At 52.1% G+C, this 27,428-nt stretch overlaps 1 protein-coding gene across 1 annotated transcript in view; it reads left to right on the forward strand.

The window, feature by feature from the left end:
* Positions 1-25,936, forward strand: part of CACNA2D4 (calcium voltage-gated channel auxiliary subunit alpha2delta 4) — a 125,121-nt gene extending 99,185 nt beyond the window's left edge. The window contains exons 28-40 of the mRNA XM_058852793.1: positions 1,075-1,089; positions 3,397-3,441; positions 4,354-4,416; positions 4,682-4,715; positions 9,745-9,817; positions 10,651-10,726; positions 12,587-12,639; positions 13,607-13,662; positions 14,973-14,993; positions 19,727-19,844; positions 21,902-22,014; positions 22,375-22,457; positions 22,832-25,936. Of these exons, the coding sequence (XP_058708776.1) occupies positions 1,075-1,089; positions 3,397-3,441; positions 4,354-4,416; positions 4,682-4,715; positions 9,745-9,817; positions 10,651-10,726; positions 12,587-12,639; positions 13,607-13,662; positions 14,973-14,993; positions 19,727-19,844; positions 21,902-22,014; positions 22,375-22,457; positions 22,832-22,918 (837 nt within the window). The 3' untranslated portion in view covers positions 22,919-25,936. The remainder of the gene's footprint in view (positions 1-1,074; positions 1,090-3,396; positions 3,442-4,353; positions 4,417-4,681; positions 4,716-9,744; positions 9,818-10,650; positions 10,727-12,586; positions 12,640-13,606; positions 13,663-14,972; positions 14,994-19,726; positions 19,845-21,901; positions 22,015-22,374; positions 22,458-22,831) is intronic.
* The last annotated feature ends 1,492 nt before the right edge of the window (positions 25,937-27,428 follow it).

The following is a 27,428-nucleotide window of genomic DNA, read 5'->3' on the forward strand; positions in this document are numbered from 1 at the left end:
GAGCATCAGCAATCATGCAGAGACACAATTTCATGCTCCTCATCAGCAAGGTCGATGCTAAGTTACATCACATACCATGGCATTTTAATGAGGGCTTTTGTGGAATTCATATTAAAAGATTTATGAAGCAGATTAGTTTGAAGTCACACATTTCTGTAATCCTTTGACGGCACTAATGCCGTGTGAGCCACGAGTCTGTTCTGCAGATGCCGTGGTGACAGTGTCAGCATCCTGGCCTGCCATTAGCTCTGCTGCATGTGACACATTTAATTGTGGAAATATGTTTGTGCTCACTCAGCCTTTCAGAAACCTCATGGAAATGTGCAATTTTGGGCACACAGAAAAAAAATCTACTGCCTTCTCTTATCGTCTTGATAATGATAACAAAACACTACCAGCTTGCTAAAATAACATTTATTTGCTCCAGGGATAAGCTTTTGGTGTTGATCTAATATTAGATACTCTTCTGGACTGAAAGAAGTAGAATAATTAAAACTCCCCTGGCCTGGGGAGCAAGAAACATGAAACACCTTTCCCTTCCCACCCAGAATCTTTCTCCCCAGGGTGTTCTGCTGGAGGGGTGAGCACTGTAGCAGCACACAAGTGGCTCTCTGCTGTCAGGAGAGGGAACTGGCATCACACAGGGGTGACAGAGAAGGTAGGAGGGCAGGAAGCTGCTCTGTGGAGGCAGGAGCATCCTCACAGGTGGGAGATCACACGAACCTAACCTGAGCTAAAAAGATTTCTGCAAAGCACATGAGCACATCCTGAAAGAGCAACAGAGAGCTCAGTTTTAAAAACCCTGCTCAGGGTCCTACCCAGGCAGTTCTCACACAAACAAGCCCTCATGGGTGTAAAGTGAAGCTGCGAGGCCTCATTAAAGCAGGTGAAGGAGGCCTGTGTGCCAAGTGGCTGCAACCCCTGATAGGGGCTGGTGTGAAAAAAGGCTCCATGTGGTTTCCCAGGATGTGAGTGCTGTTGGACAGAGGAATGATTAACAGATTTTGTTTTCTCTCTCTCTCCCCTGCCTCACTGATGCCATGCTGCTCTGGATATCCACGCTGTGCTTCCCAGCCCAATGACACTGATGTAAGTAGACAAAAGCTGGGGACAGGGAGGCATCCTGGCGTGCTTGGCTTCCTAATTGTGGCATTTGGGTGCCAGCATATTATAGGCACTGTCCCTTGTCTGTAGCCACTGGAGAGGGTCCAAGCCTGTCACAGGCTGTGTTTTTCTTCCCAGTAATTAAGTGTCTTTGGCAAAGCTCAGAATGCTCTGGGTCACAGAGAGCTGACCAACAGCAGGAGGATGCTGTGAGCTGGGCTGGTCTCCGAGGAGGGAGCTGTGTGATGAAGCCTCAGAGCAGGCAGGGAGCACAGGCTCGGTTCTGCCCCATCTCAGGGGCTCCCTGGGAGCTGCCAGCGCTCTCAATCCTGGCTGTGGTGCTGCTGCTGTGTGGCCAGCCCAGCAGCAGGCACTGCTGGAACTTCTCCAGGCCCGTGCAGTGGCAGTGAGAGCCAGGCCTCACACTGAGGAAGATGTGTGACACACGAGCCCTTCTTGTGGAAAACCACTGGCCTTCACCTGGGCTTCTGCTCTGACAGCTGAACCCTGGGCTCTGTGTTTGTTATCCCCCAGGGCCATAACTGTGGTTTGTTGTGATCATGTTCTCTGCTGACCAAAGGAAGGAACCTGCCAGGGTGAAGCCCAAGGCCACCTCTAGGAAAACATCCAGGGAAATAAAACAACGTGCTGCTTTGTGGTGAGGCAGGGGTGAGATGGTGCTTGCAACTGCACATGAAGGATTTTTTTTTAAACTATCATCCCTAGAGTCTCAAAAAGCCAGCTGGATTCAGAGTGTGAACATGTGCTATTGCAAGGCTGTGGGACTTGAAACAAACTCAGGCGTCTCCAAACCTCCTCTGAAGTTGAACAGAGGGACAGAAAACTGTTTTTTTTCTGCAAAACTCAAGTGGAGAAACAAATCCTAACTGAAAGTTACAGACTTGTTGTGGTCTGGAATGGCCAATTCAGCTCTTGCTGCTGAGAACCACCCAGAAAGGGGGTTGGATTTTATGTCTGAGGGTTTTGAGAAGGTAGTGGGTAGCTGGCTGAGAGCAGACAGACTGTGTGCTATGCCACTGTCCTTCCCTGACCCCGGAAAACCTCTGGCAGGAAGGGGACTCCATGCACAGAAAAGGCAACACCGTGTCAGCTTTCTTCCCTCTGCTACTGGAGAGAATAGAATTAAAAAATAACACAAAGAGACAGACACATGCAGCCACAGCAAACTCTGAACAATTATGAAATCAATAAGCACCTGAAGGGCTTCCTTACTCACCACTTAACCCCTGGTGTCCCCACCCAGTTCAGTGTTGTGAAACACATGTCAAGTCCACTACGCAGAAATTCTAAATTAAAGAAATGGATGGTGCCTTGGGCTACATGTGCACCATTCACATCCTATTTTATCATGAGCTAGCTGGAGAGTAAAGAAACCAACAGCAACAACAACAAAAAAATCCCTGCCTGAGAAGAGCACTGATCTAAAAGACCATGTTCTTGGTCCAGATACTAACAGATGCTGAAATGCACGCTGGTTTCTCCCTGGTGCACAGTAACCTTTGTTTTTGCCCTTTCTTTCCAAGTGCCTCCTGTGTTTGGAGTGCACAGGTCCTGCTGGGAGCACATCAGGGAGGCAGGTGCAGGATGGGAGGCCTCAGGAGAGGGGATGTGGCTGGTGGAGGTGGGGATTTGGGGTGGCTGTCCTGCTGGAAGTGGCAGCTGGATTGCAGAGCTGTCTGGGATGCTGTTGTGGGAAGCTCTAGCCCCGCAGTGCCAAGGGGGAGACGGGAAGATGAGCTCGTGCTGAGGGATGCTCTCGGGACAGGTGGATCCAGGTGCAGCTGCAGGCTGAGCTCTGGGAGCCCCAGGCAAGAGGCTGAGAACTGGCCCTGAGCCTCTGCACAGCAAAGGGCACCACGGGGCCCTGGGGACAGCCAGGTGTCCTGGACACGCAGCAGGAGCAGATCTCAACAGCCCCAGATGATCACACACATGGACTGTGAGGGTATAAAAGCCCAGTGTCCATTGTCCAGGGCCCCTCCTCAGAGACACCAGCTTGATCTCTTTCTGTGTTGCTGCACCATTAATAAATTGCTTTAAGCTTCTGGATGTCTGAGACCCTGCCGTGGGAAACCTGGAGCTGAATTTGTGAGGGAAACTTGTGTGGCTGTGTGAGTGTGGGGTGCATGGGGAGTGGAGCAGAGCCCTGTGGGGTCACTGCAGCAGTGAAAGCCTCTGGTGGTGGGGCAGTGGCTGCCAGAGCAGCTCCTGCATGGCCAGACTGGGAAATTTCCCTCACACCATGGTTAATTCTCTGCTCTCCCTTTGCAGTGCAGCGGCCTGGACGGCGCCTGTCCACTCAGCTGTCAGGATGATGTAAGCTGCCTCAGTTTCCCCTCTGTACCTCTGCTGGGTGTGATTGTCCACCTGCTCTGTCTCCCCAGAAAAAGGCATTGCCTGTTGTCTCCTCACGAGAGATTGTACAGCTGGGGCAGGACCTGATACTAATAAGACAAATCTGAGTTTAGGTCTTTCCCCCCAGCTGGGCCAGGGCAGAGACATTGGGACTCCAGCCAGTGAAAGTCCATCTCATTTAAATCTGTCTCCCTGGCATCCCAGATCTTCCAAACAAAAAGTGTCTGTCAGCATGATGTGCATGCTGGACTCCTCTCCTTGTGTTTATGCCACTGCTTCAGCCTTGGTATCAGGAATGTGTGGGACAGGAGCTCCTCTGCCCTGAAAAGTGAGATCACCAGAGATTTATTTTGTTGTACATTCATGTAGGATTTTCTCTGCTTCCTAGTTTTTCCCCTGCAAGACCTAAAGGTTTTCATCTAAACTCTGTGCCTCCATTTCCTGCTTTGCAAAATGCAGATGAGATCAGCACTGATACTCAGTGGTGGGGAGAGGGATATTTCATGAGTGGCTCTAAAACTCTCAGATGTGAAGATGGAAAGCATTAGATACCACATTGCTAAAGAGAAGAGCACTCCAAATATCCTGGCTCTTCCTGAAGGATGCTTTGCCTGAACTGTGGCTCACACACAGCCTGCTAGGCCTGCACAGAGCCCTGGCTGGAGACAATCTCTGTCACAGCTCATGAATGAAGTACCCTCAAAATGGAGACAGAGAGGGAAAAGAATTGTGTAAAACTCGTGGTAGCCGAGCTGTGGGGCTTGGCACGGAAATGCTGAGGCTGTTGCCATCATCACAAACCCACACTGCTCCATCCTGAGCACAAACAGGGAAAAAGCCATCGTTAATACTGCTTCCCTTCCATCTCTGCAGATTCTGAACTGCTTCCTCATTGACAACAACGGCTTTATACTTGTTTCCAAAATACCTGAAGAGGTAAGAGAGCATTAGAGGAGGAGGAGAGTGGGGTTGGCTTGTTCCTGAATAACCCACCAGAGCTGGGGAAAACAAATGAACTTGAATTGTGTAATAAGGGTGGCTGTGGTGTAATTAAATTCAACTGTGCAGTGAGGGGGAAGGCTCCCAGCAGAGTGACAGCACATCCTAGGTGGGGAAGGAGTTTGCAGTGATAAGGAAGGAACTAGTCAAAATATCTTCTGATCAGAAGAAAGGAAATTAGACTCTTGTTCCCTTGGCACAGATGCTGTTGAAAGATGATCTGAGAGGGAAGGGAAGGGAAGGGAAGGGAAGGGAAGGGAAGGGAAGGGAAGGGAAGGGAAGGGAAGGGAAGGGAAGGGAAGGGAAGGGAAGGGAAGGGAAGGGAAGGGAAGGGAAGGGAAGGGAAGGGAAGGGAAGGGAAGGGAAGGGAAGGGAAGGGAAGGGAAGGGAAGGGAAGGGAAGGGAAGGGAAGGGAAGGGAAGGGAAGGGAAGGGAAGGGAAGGGAAGGGAAGGGAAGGGAAGGGAAGGGAAGGGAAGGGAAGGGAAGGGAAGGGAAGGGAAGGGAAGGGAAGGGAAGGGAAGGGAAGGGAAGGGAAGGGAAGGGAGCAGCACTTGTGAGTGCTTCTGAAGTCCAAGCAGGTGTTCTTCAGGAAAGGAAACGGAGGGGATGGTAAGAGCAAGATGGTAAAGGCAAAAAACGAAGACGAAATAATTTAAGCAAATTGGAAACAGGAACACACCTAAAGAACTGAGGAATTTACTGGGCTTGTTGAGGTGAAAGGAGCAAGGGAAAAGGCTCAGAATAGAAATAAAAGTAAGGTGTGTGGTTCCCCATCCGTTTCTGGGGAGCTGAAAGGGTGCAAGTTTGACATGACATCCTGTGCAGCTGGGTAAAGTCAACACTACCAACCTCTGCATGGTTGAGCTACACTTTTCTGTTCTCTGACAAATTCACCACAGAGCTACTTCTTTCAAAATAATTAAACCCCATAGTTCTGGCCATCAGGAAGTGATATGTGGGAACAGTCTCATAAACTACAAAGCAATAAGTCAATAGTAAGGGTGGGCTTAGAGAAGAAATGAGAAATGAAGGGGTTTTGTTACTGACAGAATTGTGGAGTTTCATTAAGATTGCCATTGTGCTGGAGTTAACAAATGCAGTTTGGATATTTCCAAAAGGCAGTAGAACCAGTCCCAGAAATTACTTTCTTCAAAATGTGATAAACAGGTTGAAAAGGAAATTAAGGTAACAGAACTCGTGGTGGATGTGATTGGCACAAGCAGCACAGCTTCCAGATGGAAGAAAACTTATCAGCTATAGTTCTTTGAAAGTGTGACAAAATCAGGAGATAAGGGAGAGTAGATAACCTATTGGATTTCAGTTCTCTTCAGCCTTGAACCGAGTTCCTTACAAGAATCTGGTGAAACAGGGAAGCATGAAGTAGTGACATTGATCTCAGAGTAGCTGGGACAGAAGAGAAAGAAGAAGAATTTTGAGATGGTTATTTAAATGGAAAACATCAGCTGGATGAGTCCCACAGCTCCCCAGCTGGGCTTGGGCTGGTTAGCATATTCAGAATGGGCTGGCAAGAGAAAAAGGTGAAAATGTGCATTGTGCAGGGACTGCACTGTGAGTGCAGAGAGGCTGAGATGAAACTCTTGGGAGCCACAGAGCAAAACCAATCAGCAACACAGAGATACCGGGGAGGATACACACAGATACCAAGGGGAGCTTATTGCAAGGGATAACCAACCTCTGTTCTCTAGGAAAGTGAAAAGTGCCCTCCCCTGCACACTGAATAGTCCAGCAGAAGTGTCCCCACACACGTGGTGTGCCAAAAAAAAAAAAAGCAAATAAAACTTGAAAGATAAGGGAGGGGAATGCTGTAAAAGTTGCATTGGCTCCCTGCTCTGGGAGGTCAGGTCCTACTGAGTGTTTGGAGTGGGCTGGTGATCTTAGGAATTGCTGTTTTCTCCTCCGACCCCCATGGAATTTTCAAAGATGCTTTACTGAGTCCTGTGACAGGTGTCCATCACTGGACTCCACCCTTTAGCCCAGGTCACCTGTGTGTCCTCAGCACTGCCCTCCTGGCTTCTGCCTCTGTAGTTTTTCCTGCATCTTACGGAAAATTGGTTTTCCCAAAGCTCATCTCTGAAAGATCTGACGAGCAGAAACATGGAATTATAGTGGATTTGAGTAAATATAAATATTATCCACATGCCTCCAAGATCAGACATTTTGGCAAGCATCAGAGCTGTCCTCCTCCAGCTTTTACCTTCCCTGACCTTAGAGAGTTCACCACTGCTTTTTTTTTTCTGATTTCTTCATCCTGTTCCAGTTGCTGTTTTTATTTCCTGGTGGCACAATGAGTCTCCACACAGTTAAACCCTGCAGGGAATTCAAGACAGCAGCACTAAATCTGGTTTCTGGGTTTCCTAGTCTTCTGGCACCTGGGTTTCCTAGCTTTGCCACGTGGATGTTGCTGCATGGGATCACTTGCAGCTGTGTGGCCTCTCCTGCCCCATCCTTTAACATAATGCCCCCCAAAAAAATCCTGTACCTTGATTTTTGTGGGTATTTTGGCGCTTCTGCCCACCAGAGCTGCCTGCACCTCCTTCCCTGGGTGACCACACTGGAAATCAGAGCAGCTTCCTGCAGGAATGGGGTGAGGACAGCGTGGCTCAGGCTCTGCTGTCCCCTGCCCTTGGGATGGGGGATCAGGGTGGGGGATTGGCTCTAATAACCTCTGTATGAAGGCAGCAGGAAGCTTACTGACAGTTGGAAACCACATGGAAAAAGGAATCAGGATTTTAATGAGTGACAAGTTGGAAGCTCCCTGCAGGATTACTTGGGGAAGAACGGGTAATCTCTTAATTCGAGCTAATCTCTCCATCCAGTCTCATCCCAGAGGGAGCAAAGAGTTAAAACAGAGGAGAAGGGAGGGAGGCAGGACCAGGTGCTCTTGGAGGAAGGGAAGATAAGTGGCAGGGTCAGGCTGTGCTGCAGGGAGGGCAGTTTTCTGCCATGTTTGCAGCCTGAATTTCCAGCTGCCTCTCACAGGCACAGCTGTGGATCCCAGCTCCTGAGCTCCCTCCGCCTGCTGCATCCAGATGTTCCCTCGCTCACTAAACCTCTTTTTCTAGCACTGCTGCCTTCTGCCTGAGGCATTTTGCAGAGGATGTCTGCAAGCTCTGCCCAGGTGGGACTCCAGGGGCAGGGTGCAGGGAGGCAGCCAAAAGGCCAAGATGCCACCAGAGCTCAGAGCTTGTGGAGGAGCAAGGGCTGGCTCTGAGCCACACAACAAGGAGCTGCCTGCCTGCCCAAAGCCTGGGCAGTTTAGCAGATCCTGTTTGTCTGCAGCTTCTGAGCGTACAAAAAGGGTAAATTGCTGCAAAAGCCAGCAAAGCATGGATGCATGTGAGCAGTGGTGTAGCTTTGGAGTCGTGTGTGTACTCTGGGTTGCATGTCTTGCCTCACACGTGACTGTACACTCAGCTGCAGGGGGAGTGACACAGCGTGTGTCACGTAGGATGTCATGCAATGCTTCGTGCTGTCAACCTCTGAAATGGCAAGGGCCTGTGGAAGCTTGCCCAGAGGTGGGAGTCAGGAGAGGCACAGCAGAGGGATGCCTGGGAGAGCAGCAGTCACTGGAGGAAGCAGGATGTAATGAGAGCTGCTTTACAAAACCAGGACCACAGTGGTTTCTTCCGAGTGATGCTTTTCTGTGTTCCTGCCTGCACAGGGTACCTAAAACAGCAGCAAGCTTTGAATGTCTGGTTTGGTGATGGAAACCAATTTGCTGATGCCTTTCTGAACACACTCCCTAGGCCACTTGCACTAATAGCTCCTCTTTCTTCTACCTGTACAAATGATATCCTACATGGAGAAATTCAGCCAGACATCAGCATCTCTTGACAAGATGGGCCTCATTTTCAGCCTTTCCCCCTCTCCTTGCCCCTGTCTGCAGCTTGCACTGTGTTAAATCTCACTGCTGGGCCTGCAGACTGGTATGAAATGGAAGCAGCTGGCCTCTTCACCACCCTAATCAGATTGAAAGAGCGAGGGAGGTGAAAAAAGTTACTGCTTGCTCAGGCACATTTGACTGTCTGAGATGATTACAGCCTAAATGCTCGAAGGGGAGTTGATGTTATGTATCAATTTATACAGTGAAATGACTTCTAAAGCCTTTTGGGAAGAGGCTCATAACCATTTAACACTACTGTTAGATGATTACCATGTGATCTTAGGTAAATCTGCCTAAGGGTTCGGGCTTTCTTTGTGGAAATGTCCCACTCAAATAAATGAAGTCATCTGTCATCTGCTAATACATGCTAAATGACTGCCAGCCTATCAGTGGAAAAGCAAAACATCCCAGACTCTGTGAATGCTTCCATAACACAAGGGAGCTGTTTACTCTGTCAGGACCCATGAGCCAGGAAAACAGACAGAGGACAGCTCATATCCGCACTTTTATTATTTACAAACATTTCATTTACTCGCCTGTGCACAAAGCAGTGGACTTGACAGGTTTGAAGCATTTTTGTAATGGATTTGTCATGGTTTAGTAATCAGGAAGGCCAGGATTGTTTGTTTGGGGAAATCTTTAAAGCAGCAGTTACCAGATTTGAGATTGTATTTGAGGTTATTGACTCCAAGGCCACAAGCTCCACCTTTAGTTCAAGCAGGACTGGGGGGTTGTTATCCCCCACAAATGTAACTTAGTTTTAGCTGTGCCAGTGCACAGTGTGTAAGCTACAGGGATGGATGGGTCTGTGTTGTGTTCTTTGGGTTATTGCCTGCTCAGAACTCACACAGCAGTGAGTTGTAACATTGCATTTGCTACCTAAATAAACCTGCACGCCACACTCGTGCACAGTGGGCCAGCTCACCTAGGGCAGCAGGAGAGCAGAGGTTTCCAAAACCATTGTGGCCATGGGTAGCAGGGAGGCTCAAATGGAAGACTCAGGCATTCAGATCCAGAGAACATGGATTCCCAAAAACCCACAGGAGAGTCCAGGCTTCCAGTGATTCAGCATGCCTGGGTCTCTGCAGCTTGAGAGTCTGCCTTTTTCTGACACAAGCTGCAGGGACTTACGTGGGCTAAATCATTTCCAAGCGTGGTAGGAATGGTGCAGGATGCCCAGCTGGTGATGGGGGAAGTCCTCCCTCAAGCTTTCCAGCCAGCCAAAGGACAAAGCTCAGCATTGCCTCCTTCCAAAAACCCTCCTTGTGTACAGCAGGCCTCCAGACAAACTAGATCATCTGGAGCCATCAAGCATTTGGAAAATTTACAGTTTATTCTGGTTTTCCCTTTTTGTGCTTGCAGACTGGAAAATTTTTTGGTGCAGTGGATGGCTCAGTGATGACCCAGCTACTAAACATGGGCATGTTCAGGCGGTAAGTGGGGGATCTCCACACTGTACTTGTTGTTCTTCGCTGGTGTGTGGGTCAGAGCATGTTGGTCCCTCTAAGAAGCACTTGAGCAGGGAAAATGCACATGCTGCTGGTGCATGTGACTCTCTTATTCAGACACAAGAGCTCCTTTAGCTACCTGCCCCCTCTGCTGACTCGCTCAGCCATCATCAGCACACACGCTGTTTCTCCTCATCTCTTGCTCTTCCACCTGCTGCAAAACACAGAGAGAGACAGAAACTGCCAGTCTCTGTGTGGCCAGAGAGCAGCTGCTTCTCTGTCTTTTCCAGGGCAAAATGTCACAGGAAACATTTCTTGGCATTTTGGGTACAGAAGTGCCTCAGTTCCTCCTGCTGCTCAGAAAGCCTTTCTGGGGAGTGCTTGTCTGAGAGCCCCACAGATGCAGCTGGCTGATCACATCTCTCTCTTAAAAATACCTCAGTTCATCTCACTCCACTCCCTCAGCCGATGTCAAAAGAGAGTTCAGAGGTTCAGTGGCTTGAAAACAGGAACTAGGGGGACTTGAGGTAGTTACAATTATAATTGCTCTGCCTCATAGCCTGCTTTACTCACTGTCTGAAATTAGGGCCATATTTCCTCCTATACTGACCCAGTTACATTAATCCAGAGCCTGTATTTCTTGCTCTGCAAGATCCAGCACTGGCCAAACAGCAGAGACACGTGGAAGCAGGTCACTGCTTTAGTGCATCCAGGAAACAGTTCATACATGACATTTTTGAGAAGAAGCTGACCTGTCTGTCCCATGGGTGGCTGCCCTGCTTGCTTCTGACTGCTTGTTTGTTGTGTTTTTCCTGCAGAGTGACCATGTATGATTACCAGGCCATGTGCAAGGTGCCCTACCACCACCACAGCGGCGCCCGGCCCCTCCTCAGCGTACGTATCTGTCACCAGGCAGCCCTCCCTGCCTCCTGGAGGGCATCTCCAGCCTGACCCAGAGCCTTCAGGAGGTGTTTGCTTTCAGGTGATGGGGCTGTCCAAACCCTCTGTCACCAGGCAGCCCTCCCTGGGCTGGGCATCCTCCTGCAGGGCATCTCCAGCCTGACCCAGAGCCTTCAGGAGGTCTTTGCTTTCAGGTGATGGGGCTGTCCAAACTCACCTCAGGCAGATTCCTGAAGCAGTGGTGGCCACTCGTGTTGGTTTACAGTGTGGCTCTCTGTTGCCATATAGGATCTCAGTGAAAATTGGAAGGAGCTAGACTATGGCAGGTTCTTCTGAAAGCCAAGGAATCAGCTGGAATGAGCAGGAATGCTCTTACAGGGCATGGTTTTACTCAGCTCAAGAAGGAGAGTTGCAGTGTCAGGGAACAGAGCACCTGGGGAAAACTGGGAGTCATTGGGGAAGGATGAGTGAGCCTGGAGCAGGAGAGTGAGAATGCTGGTAGCCCAGGGAACAAACCAACAGAGTGAAGGGTTTTACCAGTACCCAAATGCAATCTCTCTTCAGGCTGATACTAACTCCTACTCTAATCCCACTCCACCTTCCTAACCTTGCCTCAAACAGGCAGAACAAAGTAACTACCCAGCACTTAGGCCACTTCAAACTGCTTGACACAACCCTAAACAAGGATGTGTTCATTATTGTCGTGATCCTTTGATACTGGAAGGAGTGCAGGAAGTAATCCTCAGAGCATGACATTGTCATTTTCTTCTGGTAAAAGAATTTTCTACAAAATATTGCCTTTTAACAACATTCTTAACAATAACACTTTTAGCAATGTCTGGTTTGCAATGGCTGTACTTAAGCTGGCTAGGTAAAATATGGTGATTGTAGTGAAAATATTTGCTTGATTATATCCTCCAATTCTGATCACTGAAAGAAATGCCACAAACCATGAGCTGCCAAAAATGAGGTGGATTGGGAAGATAATAAAAAGAAGAGCATTAAGCCTCCATTTCTCGTCTTCCCCTCTTAGTAAAACCCTTGAAAAGAAATCAAGAAAAGTCAGTTTTTCATATACAGACAAAAAACTCAGTCAAATTGTCACCATCTCTGCATTTTACTATTTGCTGACTTATTTTGGCTGAAGAGAAGTCAGCACTAATGGAACATTATCCTGCATCCCGTGACTACTGCATCTGTTTTGGGTTTGGGGACATGGCCATGATTATGAGAGAGGGAGATGAAAATTAGACGTGGTTACCACAAAGAAAAGAAGCAGCAGTATCCTCTGCAGATGAATTGTCCCTGGGATAATGCTGGATTTCCAATTTGTAGCTGAAAAGCAGGAAGATGATAGGAGTCATGCCATCTTGAGGAAAAGCTGGATGAAAGCACAGTTAAGCATAATCAATCAATGGCAGATAATACTAAATCCTGGGCAGTGCTGTCACTTGTCCCAGAAACACCACTTGCTCTCAGAACACAAAAGCATCCTAAACTGGTGGTGTCCCATTTAGCTGTGTTTCTCTCCTGCTCTGAGCTCTGAAGGTCATCCACACTGGAGAGAAATCATCAAGCAATTACATCTTCAAAGTCCTTCATACATTCCTGATAAACTCCCTGACCCTGATGGGGAGGGGGTGAGGAGGTATTATTAGTAGCAGGGCAGCTCTGCTGGCTTTTGATGTATTCTGAACATTTTCCAGTGATGCCCAGACCTTGAATTTCCAGCCTGTCTTCAAGAGCTGTGATCAGTGGAGGGACTTGGTTTAAAATGTGGGGTCCTGCATAACAATTATGAATTCTCTGACCAAGTCCTTATGGTAGTTCTCATTTCTTCTCTTTGTTCTCCAGCCAATTTATGCCTTTGTAGCTGCAGTGAAGTGGCTGATAAGTGATTTCCTCATGTGAGTACCAAAAGATGGGGGTGTTTGGGAGGCTCAGAGCAGGAGGGGCAAGAGCTGGGAAAGCTGGGAAGCCCCCACGTAGGGCATTGCTGTCAGCCTTCTCCTGACATTCAGCTCTGCACCGTGCTCCTGGGAGACAGAAAGCTATTACCATTGCCATTTTGAGAGGCAGAGGCCCACAGTGGGTCTGGGATTTACCTGAAGTCACTCAGTACAAAGTGCCTGAGTCAGAAATAGGCCTTGGGTCTCCTGGGGCTCTGTGCAGATCCTCGGTGCCGAGTCCTCTTCCCCCGTCTCGTTTGCCCGTGAGGAGCGAATGCACATCTTCCTCTCACGGGGGGAGAAGGCTGAAGGCAGCAAGCCAAGCAGCTCAGGTCTGAGTGCCAGGCAAAGGGGGAGAGAGGGGAGGCTCTCCTCTGGGTCTGGGTTCATCTCAGACTTGTGGGGTGAATCAGAGTTCAAGCTCCAATTCAGATGGAAGTGCCCCTGCTCAGCTTGCTGGGTGAGCAAAAGGGGAGATGTGGTAAAGGTCCAGCTCTGAGGGCTTTAGCCTGCTGGTACAGAATAATTCCATGTAGTTATCTCCAAGCAGCCAGAGTGTGGGCTTCTGGTGGCCATCCAGCCTGCTCCTCAGGTGGTCCTACAGTGGCTGCATCCCCTCCCAGCCTCAGGGATGGCTGTACTTGTTCCTTCCCTCGCTGGCAAGCCCCTTGCACAGGATATACTTCAGGGAAAAGTCCATTCAGATCTTCCACAGTACAGATCCCACGATACAGAGCTACATTCTAGCATGTGGAGACAGGAGGAAAAAAAAAATTAAATTTTTTAAAAAATCAGACTTGCACTGTCAGAAATTTGTAGTAAACATTTTAGAACTGATACTCACTGGGCGACAGGGCCATCTCCCTGACACCTGCATCCTTCCAGGCTGCTGAAAAAGCATCCTCTGTTCTTGCTCTTTTGACAGCTTCCTTTTGGAGTTTAACATGAGTAGCTTCTGGCACTCAGACAACTTGGCAGATGGTGAGTACACAAGAGTCCAGCCGCCCCATAGCACGTGAGTGTTGCAGCCACTGGTGGCAGAAGAGGCTGTACAGGGAAGCCTGGCCTTGTGTGAGAAGCCTGTCCTCTGCCCCACAGCCCTTCCTCCACAGACACTGAAATCCAGCTGCCACATCCACCATCCCCCCCATTTCCATCCCCATTCCCACAGCTCCAGGGTGAGCTGGCTGCTGCTCAGAGCACGCTGCTTGCTTCCCTCTGGTTAATTTGCTGAGGAGAGGGGAGGCACTTCTTCCTAGGGACCCCTACCCTATGTGCTATGGGATGAGAGGCCACCAGCTGCAAAGAACTTCTGTTGGGAATCCTCCCTTCCAGTCTGCTCCAGGACAGGACAGAGCAGGGGTGGAGCAGCAGTCTCTCCAGAGCCTAGCAGAAGTCCCAGGAAGGCAGGCAGAGACCTTTGAGTCAAATAACACGGGGATGGTCTTCCCTTACCCACTGGATCTGCTCTGGAAGAGAGAAGATGATGGCACATGGTATTGCACAGCAGCTGAGTTCTGTGTCTGCCTTCAAATCCAGTCACCTGTCCTGCAGCTGAGGTGCTGCCTGCTGAAAACACACCAGGGATCTCTGCAGTCCCATGCCAGCAGCCCCTGCAAGCAGGGGGGATGTTAATGGCCCTGAGGAGACTCAGAGGGGAAGGGGAGGTGTGCTCTGCCCAGCCAAGGAGGGGCTGTAATTAGTCTTGTTGATTATTGATCACTAGTGGTGCCTTTAGTGGAGACAGTGGTATGTTCCTTGCCAGCTGTGGGGCTGTGTCTCCTGCACTGAGCTCTGCTGGCATGATGAGGAAACAGTCATTTTCTGAAATTCCCCTCGAGAGAGGAGGTCTGTGGGTGCTGTTTAGGTCCCACTCTCCACCTCCACAGAGATGGCAGTAGAAGCTGCAGCTGTCCCCTGAGCAGCTCTGGCTGCTGTGTAACACACAGCAGGAGAGCAGCAGTGGCCCCATGCAGAAACTGGTGAGGAGGAGTCAGGTGAGCAGGTGCAGTTATCATGGCAGTTCAGGAGACACTGCTCCTGCAGGGGAACAGGCTGTGTTCCTGCTCTGCGTGGTCTGTGGCTGATTTAGGCTGTGCTTGAGGAGAGCAAAAAGGGAGGGGGGATGTCACTGCTGCCCTGCTCATCACCATTTCCTTTTGTGCTTCCTTCATCTCTTTCCCACATCACCTCCATGACTGCTGTGTGCAAATTCATGTCTCCATGTCACTGCCATCCTGTGAAACTGTCCTGTGTTTCCATCGTCACTGTGTGTCTGGGGACTTCTCCAGCCAAGGCTGTCTTCCACCACTGTAAGTAGAAACATCTAATAGTTTAAAAAAAAATTAAAAAGAGAATTAACTAGAAACTCCTAGGCTAGGAAAGACTTTTTTCCACCTTTTGTACAGTGGGGGATTTGCAGAAAGGCGTGACAGGGCCAAGGCAGAGCCTGGCTCTGTTTCCCTGGCCTGCAAAGGAGAGGTGCTGCTGCTCGTTTAGCTGGCTGAGCTGGTGATTGAAGGTCTGTCACTGAGGAGCTGATAACCAAAGGAACACATGAGCCTCCTGGGGAGCTGCAGCCACAGACAGCATCATCACTCATTGCTGTGGCCTGGCTGGGCCTGTGGCCCGTGTTCCATGGCATGTCCTTCACCCTGGCTCCCTGCTGGCCCCTTCCTCTCAGCTGGTACTCCCAAAGCAAAGCCCAGCCCGTGCCTTCCTGCAGGAGAAACTACACGGGTCTTGTAGACTTCAGTTATTAAGAAGCAACTTAAGTCTTCTTTTCCACACTCCATGGCTTGGCTCCTTCTGATAAATCCCAGCCCAGCTCTGGGATAAGGCAAGAGGACTTCCAAGTAGTTCAACTGATAAGGGTATGCTGTAGCTCATAAATCCGCTCCTGCAGGCGAGTTAGAAATTCCTCCAAGACGGAGTCCAGACTGTGGCTGTGGCTGTATCTCTCTGCTTCCATATCTAGCTTGTGTTTGCCAACTTGCTCTCTGCCCAGCAAGCCGTATGTGTGAGACAGAGATGGAGAAACAGAGACAGTTGGAATGTGACTTACTGGATGGAGAAGAGGAAGAGCAAGAGAGGGTGTCTGCAGATGAAAAAAACGAGTGTCCATGTGTGTGGGGGAGTAGCAGGGAGGAAGAATACTATTGGGGCTGGAAGGAATGGATTGCACATGTTGTTAAGAAGGGGCTGTAGATTTTTGCCAGAGACGTTAACATTTTCTTGACTGCACGCCAGGGCTGGTGTATGTGAAAAATATGAAGCGAAGGAGACATTTTGTGAGAGAGAAATTGAGCACACACATTTTTTCCGGGTTATGTGCATAAGAATTAACGATCAGGGATCTAATGCTCTCCCTTGCCTGGCTGTGTACCTCTGGCTCTGCAGCACTGAGCCTGTTTCTGCTTCCCAAGCTCTCTTGTTTTCTGGGAAGGTGAGACTTGCTGTTGGAATATGGGTGTGATGTATTCAGACTGCACTCATCATACAAATCTGCCTCTCAGAGGTGCTGAGAAGACGTGTTTGCTGCCACAGATTTTTCTCTGCTCTCAGCATCTCAGTTTCTCTCTGTGTTTTTTATAAGGACTTCTGCTTTTATGGACATCAGCACAGGTTTGAAAGCTTTTAACTAAGCCAAAAATACTTCCAGCCAAGGCATGCAGCCTAGGAAGAACCATTTCTAGAATTCCGTAGATCATAAAAGTTTCTCTTTTTTTTTTTTTTTTTTTTTCTTTCTGCATGGTAATGTACACAGAAGATATTTTACAAGATAATTAGTTAAATTGTATGTTTTGTATTGGTAACTAAGTGGCAGATTCTGTCACGTGTGCCAGAGTAAATCCTCTGACTGGAGTGCATGATTTATGCTGGTGGGAAAGAGTTCACAATCTGGACTCCATAGTTCATAACGAGGCACAGCAACTGCCTCTGCTGCTCAAAAGGATTGGTTGCCAAATGTCTGACAAAGTCTTTCTGGAAGTGCAGATGGTAGCAACGACAGCCTGGAATTAACTCACTCTTTGCTATAAAGTTTGCAATTTGTTATCAGCTCCTCTGGCTGTTTACTAATCCCTGACCAGCAGGCTCTCAGGGCGCTGATAACATTTTGATGTCCAGCATGTGCATGCAGAGGCTCAGCCTGAGCCTTTTGCTGATGATGTACATGCTACTGGGTTTCTCTGAACCTCTCAATACTGCTGCAGCTGCATTGCTTCCCAGCAAATTAAGTGGCAGTAGGCTTAAGCATAATCTCTGTCACAGGTCTTGTCTCTGTGCAGGAGTCAGATTTTAAAGCAGTTTCTTTTCATTCAGCTTGTGCCAAAAAAAGAAAAACAAAAAGAAAAACCCCCAAAACTTAAGGCCACTTCTGCCAGTTTAAAAATACACCTTGGTGCTGGCCACATTTATCCTGGGGCCTGGTTCTCCAAGCCCACCACAACAGCCCTCATCCAACGCTGGCTGAGGCTGAGAGGCCTCAGATCAACTTCCACTCTGCATTTTCCAGGCTGACAGTCTCATTCACCCCTTCACACTGCTGTATTTTATATTGCTTGAACTCCTTCTGCTTTGATGATGCTATAACAGGAAGCTAGTAAAGGATATAATAACAGGAGCTAGTAAAAGATGTCATTCTTTACTAGAGACAAGGGAAAAACGAGGTCCTGGTAAGTCAGGGCTCTTTGCCACTCATGAGCCATATGTTAAATTCTTGCAAGCAGTTTGCCCCAACTTTACGAGGTCACCTTTGTGGTGATCACAGCGATTCTTCAGAGCAAGGACTGCACAGTCCATTGCCAACAGCTGAGCTGCAGGGGCAGTGCTGGGAATCCAGGGGCAGGAGCTGCTTTGTGGCTGAGGGACCAAAGTGTGGTCTTGCCACAAGCAAGACAAGGGCTGTCCCTGGTGCAGGGAAGGGTGACCTTGCCACCTGTTTCGGGGTTTGGAGCTGCTTTCCCAGCCTGCAGGACAGTGAATTAAGGCTGGAAGCAATGCTGCTCTGTTTCTCACGCTCCTTTAGTCTTAGTTTGAGGACTTTCCTGGCCAGAACACACTTACCAGCCCTGCAGCTGCTCAGAGCCAGAAAGTGTTTGCAGCTTCTCTCCTTACAGCATAAATGGGGATATTCTGCATGCCCCATCAGAAGTGTCTGAAATTCACCTCAGAACCAGGGTCTTCTGCTCATCCCAGATCTCCTCAGGACTCTCAGTCCCTGTGGAATGTCCTAGGCAGAGGCATTCTCCATCAGCAGAGATGGGAGAGGCTTTTCTGTGTCTCTGCAGTGTGGGGTTTGCACAGAGGGACAGCAAATGGTGGCAGAGCACAGCCAGACAGCTCCTGGCTGGTGGCAGAGGTGCTGCCGGCCCCTGGAATGACAAGTTTGGTGGATTAATTCAGTGTGAATCCAGGGTGAATACAGAACGAGGCACTGTGCTGCAGTCAGGCTCCGTGTGCTTTTTGAATATGTGCAAAATGAACCTCACCATGGCACCGAAAGGTGGGTCCCATAGTCTGGGAGGATTTTAACAGGGGGCTGCCTCCTGAGTGCTGGCTTTTGAGACTTCTGAATAAAAGCACAAAGTACAATTTCCAGAGACTCTGCACTGCAGGGAGGGGTTTGAGTGCCCATCATATTCACCTGGGCAAGGCATTAGAGGCAAGATCGGGCCGCAGTTCCTGGCTCTTAATGGATGTCTTGTGTTGCTGGATTGCCGTGGTGGATAGAAAAATCAGAGAAAATCATGCCGTTTTTCTCTCTCTGGTGTAATTTGCATTGTTTAGACGGCAGGCTCTGCGGGGAGGTGCCTGCTGCTTTCTGCCTGCTCCGGCAGTGCCGGGGGAGAGGAGACCATTGCTCTCAGCAGTGAGGCTTCTACAGTGATGCAAATCACCCATCCAATCACGGATGCCCTCTTGATGCCTGCTCGCCACACATTTGCTGATTAAAAGCCGGGTTGCTGCGTTTTCCTATAAATCTTGAGCGTTTCTGCTACAAGGGGTGGACTGGGTGTGCTGCAGGTGAGGAGGAGCCTCTCGCCTGCCCTTGCCTGAGCACTGCCCGTGGCTGCTGTGTGCCTGGGGGGCTGCAAAGCGAGCATTTGTGCTCTGGCCCAGAGCTGATGTAGAAACCATTCCTGGTGTTTGCTGCTGGCTGAGCCCTAGCAACAAAGCTTCACATTTCCATCGGCAGCGTCCCCTGCGTCCTGCAGAGAGAGGCAGGAGCTGCCTCTGCTACCTCCAACCGCAGAAAATAATTGCCTGAAGGGCCCAAGGCAGTAGTTTCAGGCAAGACAGATTTTGCTGAACTCCTAGAAAGAATGCTCTTGCTTCTTGAGGGAGGCTTAGTGAGGTGGCTCAGCTCCCCCTCCTCCCCAGATTAGTTTGGGAGTCCCACAGAGTGTGACTGATGAGCGATGGAGCAGCTGCTCCCTCCAGGAGCCAGCGCTGTTCATTAGCCGGGTTCCCCAGAGCTGTCATCTGTTTCCCTGTGCTCTCAGGCCAGATCTGGTCGCTGCTGGTGCTTTTTTCTTGCCATGGCAGGCACGGAGCCCCCGCGGTTTCCTGCTCGCTGTGACAGGAGGGCTCGGGGGGATGAGCCCCGGGCAGGGCACCGAGCTCAGCCCCGGCACGGCTTTCAGTGTTTAAAACTGCACTTTTCAGTGTTTAAAACCGCACTTTTCAGTGTTTAAAACCGCACTTTTCGGTTTTCAGTGTTTAAAGCAGCAATGAACCAGGGCTGCATTAAGGCAGGGGTCATTTCCAGCCAAGGCTGGTTCAGCAGGACCCCCGAGCTCCTCTGCCCGCTGTGCCCCAGCGTCCCGGGCTGCTGAGGCCGCTGCGCTCCCTGGGCCGCGGCCTGGGCCCTCAGGCCCCGGGCCGGCTGCGAAGGCGATGCTGGAGACATTTCTCACTTAGCCTGGTTTTCCCGCACCACCTAGTGGGAGCAGGGATGGCTGCCTGGCTGCTCTGTGCCGCAGCTGCCGGCCCTGCAGCGCCCCGGGCCCTGCCCTCACGGTGCCCTTGTGTCGCCCCGCAGCTCACAGGCACAAGAAGCACGACACGCTGCAGCCCTGCGACACCGAGTACCCCGTGTTCGTGTACGAGCCGGCCATCAGGGAGACCAACGGGCTCATCGACTGCGGAGACTGCCAAAAGTAAGAGCTGCAGCTTCCCTTTCAGCTGGGGACCTTGTCCCAGGGCTGCGGGGACAGGGTCACCTGCCACTGTGCCCATGGCACGGCCACCACCACAGCCACAGCGACAGGTGACAGCGACAGGTGACACCAGGGGACTGATTCTTAACAACAACAAAAATTATAACCTCTCATTAACCTCTATTCATAAGCAGAGGTGGCCGGAGAACAAAGAGAACAGCATTTAAATATGTGTATGTTTCCATTCCAAAGATTTCTTTCATGTTTCTGGCAAAAGGTTTTTTTCTTAGAAAGTTTTCTTTTTTTGCAGTGCTCTTGGTTTTCCTTTTCTCTCTTTTTTTTTTTTTTTTAATTTTTCTCCTTTTTCTGTATTTCTACAGAAATGAAAAAAAAAAAAAAAGGGATGGGGAAAAAAACTGAAAAGAACTGAAAACAAGGGTCCACTCTTTTATTTCCCATTTTCATTGTAAATGAACGGACAGTCAAAAGTAACATTGGGAAAAGAGGCTGTTTTCAGAGGTTGTACAGTGCCATCAGCAATCACATGGGGAAAGGTGACAAAAAGATGTATTTCCACTGATCCAGCTTTTCCTAACATGAGGAGGCCAAACAGATCTGACTGGAATTGCTCCTAAAAAAAAACCCAGAACAATCCTACCTAGTCTTCAGTATTGGATCAACTGCAGGAAAGACTTAAAGGTTAGAAAAACAGCCTCCACTAGTCAGCATGGCTCTAGGAAAACCCGAGCCTTGCCAAACATTGTTTCAGAAGAGGCTGCAGATTTGATGACAACAAGCTATTGTATTAAGCTCTGGGCAGATCCAGAGGAACTGAGTGACCTCTTTGGGTCACAGATCTCTGCCACAAACAGAGCCTGGGGCTGCCCCTTCCCTGCTGGAGGCAGCACCTCACCAGTGCTGGAGCAGCAGGTGCTGTGTCCTGCTTGGCTCCTTTGAAGCTGCATCCTCTGGCTCCCAGGTGAGTCTTGTGCATCTTTCATCCAGGTATTTGGGAGAGACACCCCCCTGCCACAGGCTCTGTGGAGCATTAGCCAGGGCCTGGCATGCATTCCTGATCACATTCCACATTCCTGGTGGAGCAGGGGTAGGCTGGCTGCTCCATCCTGGGCAGAAACATCGGCTTGTGGATTGGTGGGTGCATGGGGCATCGCTGTCCTCGTGGCTGAATCTGGGCATGGGTTGAAGGCTGCTTGTCCCAAGGCAGTCATTAGCCAGGGAGCGCTAATGAACTGCTCAGCTGCTGTGTGTGCCATTCAACACCTTTAAAAGGGGACACAGAAATCCCTGGAGGCTGGAAAGTGGCGCAGCTGCTGAATAACCAGGGGCACTGGGCACTTCTCCAGCACAGGCAACTTGCCCAGTGCAGTGGGCACATCCCCACAAGCCTGGGTTCCTGTTCCAGAAGCCCTGCCACCCGTGCAGGCCTGCTGAGCCTGCTGTGCCAGCCTTGCCTGTGCCCAGTGGCTCCAGGACATGCTGGTCCCCTCCCAAACCCCTGGTGGTCCCACTGGGTTCCTCTATTTCTGTCTCTCCAGTAACGTCAAATTTAGCACAACTCTTCTCCTCCCAGGACCACAGAATACAGACCCCCTTGCACTGGACAAGCACACACATATAATTAATATCATTAATATCATTAATATCATTAATATCATTAATATACATTAAATTGGCACTGACATGCCTCGGGATGAAGCCAGGCTTTGCTCAGGTGTTGTCTGCTGTGATGTGCTGCCCCATCTGGGGATGCTTGTGTTGGGTTTGGTTGGTTGGGTGCTTGGGTTGATTGTGACTTTCGTGCCTAGCATGGAGTTGTAGATCTGAGCCAGTTCAGAACCAAAAAAGGAGGCCAGAAAGGAGTGCCAAGGGCGCTTCTCCCTGTGTACACCTGCTCACTGGTCTCCTGCTTTCTGCTGGCACCCTGTTTCCAATGATCTCTGTTTTCTTTCAGTTTCCTGGCGGTGGTTCAGGCAATGCCAGGGCTGCTGCTCTGGGCGGGAGAGCTGTGCTTTTTCTCACCTTCTCTTCCCTTGCAGGATGTTTGTGGCACAGCAGATCATCAGCAGTAACCTCCTGCTCCTCGTCACGGACACCGTCTGCGATTGCAGCGTCTTCCCACCCGTCCCAATGGATGCAAAAGAGGTCAAATATATCCTTCCGTGCACAGCAGGGATGCAGGGCTCCGCTGGCCCCGTCATCTCCGAGTTCGCCAGGGTGGAAAATGCGTTTCTGCTGCCACTGCCCTGGGGGTGGAGAGCACGGCGTGGCTTGGAGAGGTCTCCAGCCCGTGCAGGGTGACCCGTCCTTCCTCATCCTCCCGGCTGGTGCGGTTACAGCCGGCCAGAGCTGCATCCCGCGGCTCCGCGGGGCGTTCATCCCCTTTGCTGTCCTTGGGCGTTCATCCCCTTTGCTGTCCTTGGGCGTTCATCCCCTTTGCTGTCCTTGGGCTTTCATCCCCTTTGCTGTCCTTGGGCGTTCATCCCCTTTGCTGTCCTTAACAGCCCCGCACACAACGCGTCCGTCAAGTGCGAGAGGATGCGCTCGCAGAAGCTGCGCCGCCGGCCGGACTCGTGCCACGCCTTCCACCCTGAGGTATCCCGGGACAGGGGGGATGCCCGTGCCCGGCAAGCACGACTGGCTCCTCTGGCACTCTGGAGCTGCCCGTCCTGCTGGAGACGGGTGCCAATCCCGGGGGGTTTCAGCCTGGTACCGCCCGGGAAGGGCCTGGGCTCGGAAACCGCGGGGTCAGGAGCACACACACACCCAAAAACACACACACACAGACAGACAAACACACACACCCTGCTGGGTGGGTCCCACGGGGGGCTGCTGTGGCAAACAGGAATCCCACCAGTCCCTGCCTTGGTTCCTGGTGGAATCTGTCGGCCACAGGCACTGCTCCCTCTCCCAAAGGTGGCGGGCGGGTTTGGCAGCAGGCAGGCTGACCCTTGTCTCCCATCCGGCAGGAGAATGCCCAGGACTGCGGTGGCGCTGCTGCCATCGCCGTGTGGCCGACGCTGCTGCTCCTGCCCCTGGTGCTGCTCCTGCGGTGACACTGCCCGGGGCAGCCACGGACCCGGCGGGACACAGCGGGACACGGCAGGACACGGCAGGACACAGCGGGACACGGCGGGACACAGCGGGACACGGAGGGACACGGCAGGACACGGCGGGACACGGCAGGACACGGAGGGACACGGAGGGACACGGCCCCTGCTGGGACACCGAGGGTCCCCCGCCGCAAGGGCCAGCACGGTGCCGGCCAGGAAGGCTCCTCGGAAGGTTGTGGCCAAGAGACGCGAGAAGCGGCAGGGGCAGCTCCTGTCACAGCAGCTCCTCCGTGACCCCGCTCACGGCCATCCTCGCCGTAGAGAGCATCCTCCAGCATCCTTCCTCCCTCCCTCCCTCGCAGCCAGCCGGGCTGCAGGCGGCAGAGCTGCCTCGGGGAGAGCCACCGCGCTTTTGAACAGCCGCCTCTGGCAGCAGCATGTCCTGCTCTCGGGGGAGGGACACGGCCCCAAAGCTGACCTGCACCACCCTCCCCGGCAGCTGGGCAGTGGGAGGCAGCACAGCTCGGCTGGGAGCTGCAGCCACGCCAAGGAAACCTCTCCTGACGCTGCTAGAGCATCCAGGTTCTTGTCCACACGTGGACTTACCTCTGGAAAGGGGTTTTGTGTGAACCACCAGAGTGGTGGCTTAGCTGCTCTCTTCATTGCAGAAGCAGCTAGGAAACGGGCACTTTTCCTCTCAGAACAGCTGCCCTGCCATTGCAGCTGCCCTTGCTTGTCCCTGCCCTGAGCCTGGCATTCCCAGCTGGTGGGCACGGGCCATTTCTCACAGAGCTTTATGGACAACGGGTGAGGTGCACCCATTTTTCTTTTTTTTCTTGTTTTTTCTTTTTTTTGTATGAACTGTTCCATACCATCTCATTAAAAACAAATATATGGCATATTCTACATAGACACCATAGCTTCAGCATGTTTGGTGGTTACACAAATCCCAGAAACTCGTGGGGACAGGGTGTGGGTGGGGGGACTGCAAACACAGCTGTGCTGGCCCCAGGGTAGGACAGCAGCCAGGCAGAACCTTTCCCTGCTCACTCTGGGAGCCTCCTGCAGCCCTGCAGGTCCCCTGTGTCACACCAGGATGTCACCTCCTTCAGGACAAGAGCACTCCTGGCTCGCTGCCTGACAAGCAGCACTGCCCACACGTGCCCAGGGCTCCTCTCCAGGCTCTCTCCTCTCAAGAGCAGCTGGGTGGGAAAGAACTTTATCCTCCCAGCAGGTCTGCCCCTGCCCAGCAGACACCCACAAATGCACTCCAGGCGTGGTAGGGACGCTGGCCTTCCTGCCCCCACATCACCTGGCACTGAGGGGACAGATCAGTCCCAGCCAGGTCCTGGCAGGGACCTTCCAGGACCTCAGAGCTCCCGCTGTGGGGTTTTGCCTGGAGGAGGGCGGTGTTACAGCAAAGAGAAGAACCACTACAGTACTGGAAATAAAACTGGAGGTGGAGAAGGTTCCAGGCTTCAGAGGCAGTGACCTTATCAGAGCCAGCAGCAGCCACGGAGGATGAAGGCAGGATGGAGAAGGGGTGGCTGTCAAGGCCGAGGGCTGGCCCAGCTCTCGCAGGGTGCCTGCCCTCCCAGGGCACTGCTCTCAAGGATCACCTCCCTGTCAGAAAGGATTAGCAGCCCCATGTGCACTCAGCTCAGCCAGGACATAGAAATGCACATTGCTGAGCTGTGGATGAGCCATGCCTGGCCTCAGGTCACTAATCCACGATAAACACGGTCCTGCAGGGACACCTGCACTGACAGAGAGGATGAGAGTTATTCCTGCCTTGCTTGGCTCTGTGAGTTTGTCCACAGGTGCTAACTGGAGGGAATGGGACAGGGGTGAGAACTGGATTATGTCTTAAACTGAGAAATGCCAGCAAAGGTTTGCCTGACTCGAAACCTGAGCTCACACCAGAACAGCTTCCTGGGTTGTTGGGGTTTTATTGTAGCAAAGCAGATCATAAGCAAACCTACCCAATTCTGGGCTCCAACATGGGGTTAAGCTAATTCCATTTCATGCTCTGACAGAGATAGTGACTCATGGCCCTTTCAGCAAGAGAAAAATCCCCAGGAAGAGCAGCTGCCTTAGCTTCCAACTTCTTCAGCCATGTGCTGGGCACAGCAGATGGAAATAGGTCAGCAAAAACAAACAGCAGCCGAGGCCGGAGGATCCAAGCGGCAGCGGAGCAGCTGCAAGAGGAGCCATCCCTCCCTTCCAGCATCCTGGTGCCATCCTGATCCCCAAAGCCCAGCTGTCCCTCCTGCCAGAGCCCACCCAGAGCAGAGCTGCAGGGTTTGTTCTCCCGGGGGAAGATGCAGTGGGAGAGAATTCCCTAGTGCTGCTCTGCAGGCAGGGCTGCCCATTGCCCCTCGCTGCTGCACAGGGCTCCACAGGCCCGACATCCTCAGCCGATTTCCCCGCAGGCAGGGGGACAGCGAGCTGGGAATTCTGAATTCTCCCCGTGACACTCCTTGCTCTTCAGGAAGAGCCCACTGCAGGCTGAGGTAGGGCTGGATGTGCCCCAGGAGGGCAGGGACACACAGCGTCACACTGCTGGGACAGAGCAGCTGCTGATTTCATGGGGGCTGATTTCACTCTGCAGAGCAGTGGGCAAATCAGCCCTGCAGTTCCAGGCACAAAACGGGGCTGGCCTGAGCTGGTTTGGGCTTGGGAGAGACTGGCCCATGCCAGGCTGGGCAGAGCAGGGTGCCACATGCTCCGGGGGCGCTCAGAGGCGTGGGGGGTGTGTGGCCCATCTGTGCCACGGGGAAGGAGCAGTCCCACAGCTCTGCTTGGTTCTGTGCACGCCTCAGGCTCCTCAGGATGCTTTTTCTGCTGAGCAAGCCCAGTGGAACTGTCAGCACAGAAACCCTGGGCTCTCCCCAGCCTCTGCTTGCAGGGGAGGGGGGCTGAGATACAGCAGATACTTCTGTGCTGAGCAAATTCTCCACAGCAAGCAGAGAGGGAGCATCAAAGGCCCGTGTGCCAAACACTCCATCAGCAGCTGGGCCCTCGCTGAGGAATCACTGGGAATCACCAGGAATCACTGGGAATCACCAGGAATCACTGGGAATCACCGGGAATCACTGGGAATCACCGGGAATCACTGGGAATTGCTGCTCCTGTTCCCCCTGGGCACTGGGGAGCTCCCCCATCCCTCAGCACAGCTGCTCCCCCCCACCACCTCTGCCTGCCCTTGACAGGAGCCTTTACACTCCTGTCACTGCCCCAGCACACATCTGTCACTGCCCCAGCACCCACCTATGTCACTGTCCCCAGCACTCACCTGTGTCACTGTCCCCAGCACAGATCTGTGTCACTGTCCCCAGCACTCACCTGTGTCACTGTCCCCAGCACTCACCTGTGTCACTGTCCCCAGCACAGATCTGTGTCACTGTCCCCAGCACTCACCTGTGTCACTGTCCCCAGCACTCACCTGTGTCACTGTCCCAGCACTCACCTGTGTCACTGCCCCAGCACTCACCTGTGTCACTGCCCCATGACATTGGTCACAGCACTCTGGGTTGGCCCCACAGGGACGCCACCCAGCACATTTCTGCTGGATTTTCATCATTTCAGGAGGACATTTCATCAGCCCTTCCTGCTCCACTGTCTGCCACTGTCTCCAGCTGTGGGAGCCCTGGCACCCCAGCTTTCCCCAGGCAGGTCCCTGCAGGGCTGGGCACTGAGCTGTGTCTGGCTCTCCGGGGCCAGGCCCCTGCCCCTGTCCTTGTCACCAGCACCAGGGCAGCAGAGCCTGTGTGTGTGGCACGGGGCACACGGCTGCTCCCCAAACTCTCCCCCAGGAAAGGCTGTGGGGACAGGGGCTGCAGCCTCTCTGGAGGCCAGCACTGCACCAAGGGCTGGCCTCTCAGGGCAGCAGGGACAGACACAGGGAAGTCCCCACAGCAGTGACACAGCCCAGAGCCCCGGCTGCTCTCGCCTGTCTCGGCCAGCAGTGACTTTCTCTAGCCCCTGGCAGCAGGAGCTGGAGCCTGCTGTCACCTCCTGCTGCCCGGCCCGAGGGACACGAGATCGCTTTCCAAGCTGGCAGGAGGCTCCCTGGCACAGGCAGCGATCCCAGCCCGGCGTGGGGAGCTGGGCCAGGGCCAGGGCAGAGCCGAGGGCTGGAGCCGTGGCCAGGAGCCGGCAGGGAGCTGGTGCCAGCGGCTGCTCCCCCCCAGGAGGGCTGGATTCCCGTGCCAGCAGCAGATGCCACCCCACAGCCCCGTCTGCCCGTGCCAGCCTGGCCACAGCCACAGGGAAAACTTGGGATTGGGGGAGCTCGGCTCCAGCCTGCGCCAGGACAAGCCCAAAACGGGCAGAGACCGGCAGGGTTAGAGGTGAAAGCAAAGCCAGCCACTGGAACTGGCTGGGGTGGCATTTGCCTCTCTAAGGGAAGCACACCATTGCTCTGGGAACCCAGCCATGAGATTTTCCCATCTCATTTACAGCTAGACTGGTTTTTATGCTGTAAAGAGACTCTGTGCTCAGTGGTTCCACT

The sequence above is a fragment of the Poecile atricapillus genome, chromosome 18 (genome assembly GCF_030490865.1).
Source record: "Poecile atricapillus isolate bPoeAtr1 chromosome 18, bPoeAtr1.hap1, whole genome shotgun sequence".
Classification (NCBI taxonomy): domain Eukaryota; kingdom Metazoa; phylum Chordata; class Aves; order Passeriformes; family Paridae; genus Poecile; species Poecile atricapillus.